This window comes from Humulus lupulus, chromosome 9, assembly GCF_963169125.1.
Source record: "Humulus lupulus chromosome 9, drHumLupu1.1, whole genome shotgun sequence".
NCBI lineage: Eukaryota > Viridiplantae > Streptophyta > Magnoliopsida > Rosales > Cannabaceae > Humulus > Humulus lupulus.
Window position 1 is genome coordinate 72,038,208 of NC_084801.1, and position 2,970 is coordinate 72,041,177.

At 42.0% G+C, this 2,970-nt stretch overlaps 1 protein-coding gene across 1 annotated transcript; it reads right to left on the reverse strand.

Moving 5' to 3' along the window:
* Positions 1-1,704: 1,704 nt before the first annotated feature.
* LOC133799794 (uncharacterized) lies at positions 1,705-2,559 on the reverse strand. The gene has a single exon (XM_062237790.1). It carries the CDS (start codon positions 2,557-2,559, stop codon positions 1,705-1,707), a length of 855 nt encoding a protein of 284 aa, XP_062093774.1.
* Positions 2,560-2,970: the final 411 nt, after the last annotated feature.

The following is a 2,970-nucleotide window of genomic DNA, read 5'->3' on the forward strand; positions in this document are numbered from 1 at the left end:
TCATAATCATGCATCTTAATCATAATCATCACACATAATTCCCATCATGCCCTCCCGGCACACTAATCAAGGCCCTTGAGCCTTATTAGTGAATTTGGGTCGTTACAGGTATCCACCTTAGGAATCAAAGTAATGGTTGCCATATTTAGGTCTTTAGGCAGAATATTCTTCTCAAAGAAATCTAGAATAGCCTCTGAAATTTCTGCTCCCAAATCCTTCCACATGGCTTTAAAGAAACCAGAGCCATACCCATCCAGACCCGGACTTTTAATAGCATTAATACTAAACAAAGCATCTTCCACCTCCTTCCTAGTAAATGGTTTTATTTGACCAATCTGCTGGTCCACAGAATGTCTATGACCCAAGCTAAAGCAAGAATTCTGAATGGGCATTGCAGCACTACTCAGACTCCCCATTATCTTTTGAAAGTGGCTCACAAAATGGTCTACAACATCCTCAAACCTCTCTACCAACTGACCTGAATCATTGATGAAAGAAGTGATCCGATTAGATGCCCTTCGTTGTTTTAGGCACGCATGAAAATATGCTATGTTGTCATCACCATGGCGAAGCCAATTCACTTTACTTTTCTGTCTAAGAAAGCTGTCATAAGTTTTAGCATGCTTAGCAAATAACTCCCCTGCAATCCTCTCCTTATTTTGTAACTCAGTTGAGTGCGGGTCCCTTTGGAGAGTCAAATTAGCAACTTGGAACTTCTCCTTAGCATTAGTGTAGTTCTGAACAACATCAGCCACAAAACACTTATTAAAGTGACGTAAGACATGTTGGAGTCTGCCCAGCTTCTGAACTATAGTCCCCAACCCCTCTCCCTTATAAGGCCTTCTCCAGCTCTGAAGCACTACAGCTGGGAACCTATCATGCTCTGTCCAAAGGTTAAAAAATCTGAACGGTCTAAGACCTTGGTTAACAGCAGCCTCAGATTTAATAATACAAGAACAATGGTCTGAAAGTAAATCCCAGTTAACCATAGCTACTGTATGAGGAAATAGATCCACCCACCCTTCATTTATAAAAACCCTGTCCAGTTTAGAATAAATTCTATCCTCATTAGATTGCTTGTTCGTCCAGGTGAAATGAGACCCGTTAGTGCGCATTTCATCAACCAACCCCAAAGATCTCCAATTCTGAGCATCCTCCAATTCCATAGCAGTGATACCACGGCCTCCCACTCTGTCAGTAATTTCAAAAACTGCATTAAAATCCCCAGCCACAAGCCAAGGAGTGGTTGGAAAGTATAAACCAGAAATGTCACTCCATAATTGCCTCCTCTCCTCAATAGTGTTCCGTCCATACACAAAAGTTACACAGAACTTCTTATTGGTCCTCACTTCATTAGCAAAAATATGAACTAATTGATCACTCTCGTTTAGGACCTTAACTAAAACGCACTGCCTCTGCCAAACCAGAAGGATTCTCCCTTCAGAAACTGAACCTGCATAAAACTCCCAACCACTGAAAAACATGCTCATCATTTTCTCAATTTTGTCCCCTCGCAACTTAGTTTCTAACAAAGTTCCAAGACCAATTTTATTCACTAAACAAAACTGACTAAGGGATTTCTGTTTCTCCATTTTATTTATACCTCTCACATTCCAACTAAGTATGTTGTGGCTCTCCATGAAAAAGATTAGCTGAAGATAATCCCACGTTTGTGACTCCCAAAACCTTTTCTTGTAGAGCAATTTATGAGTTCTTTACATTTTGCTGAGTTTTAGACACAGGCCTCCTTTTGCCTCCCACCCATTTAGGTGTGACCCATTCCTTTGTATTGCTTTCGATGGAAACCAGATTATCTTTCAGTTTTGCATTTGCCTCAACACCAGGGGACTTTGCCAAATCTTGATTCTCTTTAATTTCCCTAGCATCTGCCTGCTGTTGACCAATATCAGGACCCTCATTAGAAATCTCTTTACCCTTAGTTGCTTGTTGCTGCTCCTGGAGATCCTGTTGAGTTCCCACCACTTCCTTTCTGCTTTTCTGCCTCCAAACTTCCGTTTGCTTCCTGTTACACATCATCTCAGTATGACCAAACACCCTACATTCTTTACATTGTGTTGGTAGCCATTCAAACTCTAACAATTGCTCCATTAACTGCCCCTTTCCATTGAGAAACTGAATGGATTTTGGGATCTTCTCTGTAATTTCGACCTCAACCAACACTCGAGCAAATTGCATCATTGATCTATCCTTATTCACTTTATCCACTAGAATCGGAGTCCCAATTGTACTCATAAGGGCACTCAGACACTTAGTCCCCCAATATTGCAATCCCAGTCCTGGAAGTCTAATCCACACTGGGACAGATTTCACTGCCTTTAACGTGTCTAGCTCAGTAGTCCAAGGCTTAAGAATCACTGGTTTGCTATCAAAGTGTAGCACCCCTGCTTCCAACACCAAATCTCTAGTTGCTTCCTCTCTGAATTTCACTAGAGTATACCCAGCATTCAATCGAGCAATTCTATCTATGCCAAGCTTACCCCAAATCCTCTTAATGAATCCTTCAAAAACAGCAAATGGAGGATTGGCTCCTAGAACCATACATACGACAGTTGAGTTCCAGAATGAGGCTTCAACTTGGATCTCCTCCAAATCTACCTGCGCTATCCTGTGTCCCTCTTAAACCATAGGTTCCTCATATTTCAGCTTAGCCCCTCCCTGGTTCGGCAATAAGGAACGAAAATGAGTCCATTTGTCTTTCGCCTGGGTCTGAAAATCCTTTTCATCCATCGCCATATCACTCCAGTTAACACCATTTTGATTCTCTCCAATTGAACCCTCATCCGTTCCCTTCAGCTCACGATCCCCACCATCTGGGAACTCAACCATCGAATCTTTGAACTCTTCATCTATTTCCTCCGGTGGAGCAGCGACGATGCCATCCCCTTTTTCTTCGTTAACTTCGTGTATCACTGGAGCCTCATTAACCCTAGATCTAGCAGGCTTTTGGTT

Bases quoted from the DNA above. Each gene is read 5' to 3' on its own strand.
- LOC133799794 (XM_062237790.1), bottom strand. From the start codon at position 2,559: ATGGTTCTAGGAGCCAATCCTCCATTTGCTGTTTTTGAAGGATTCATT.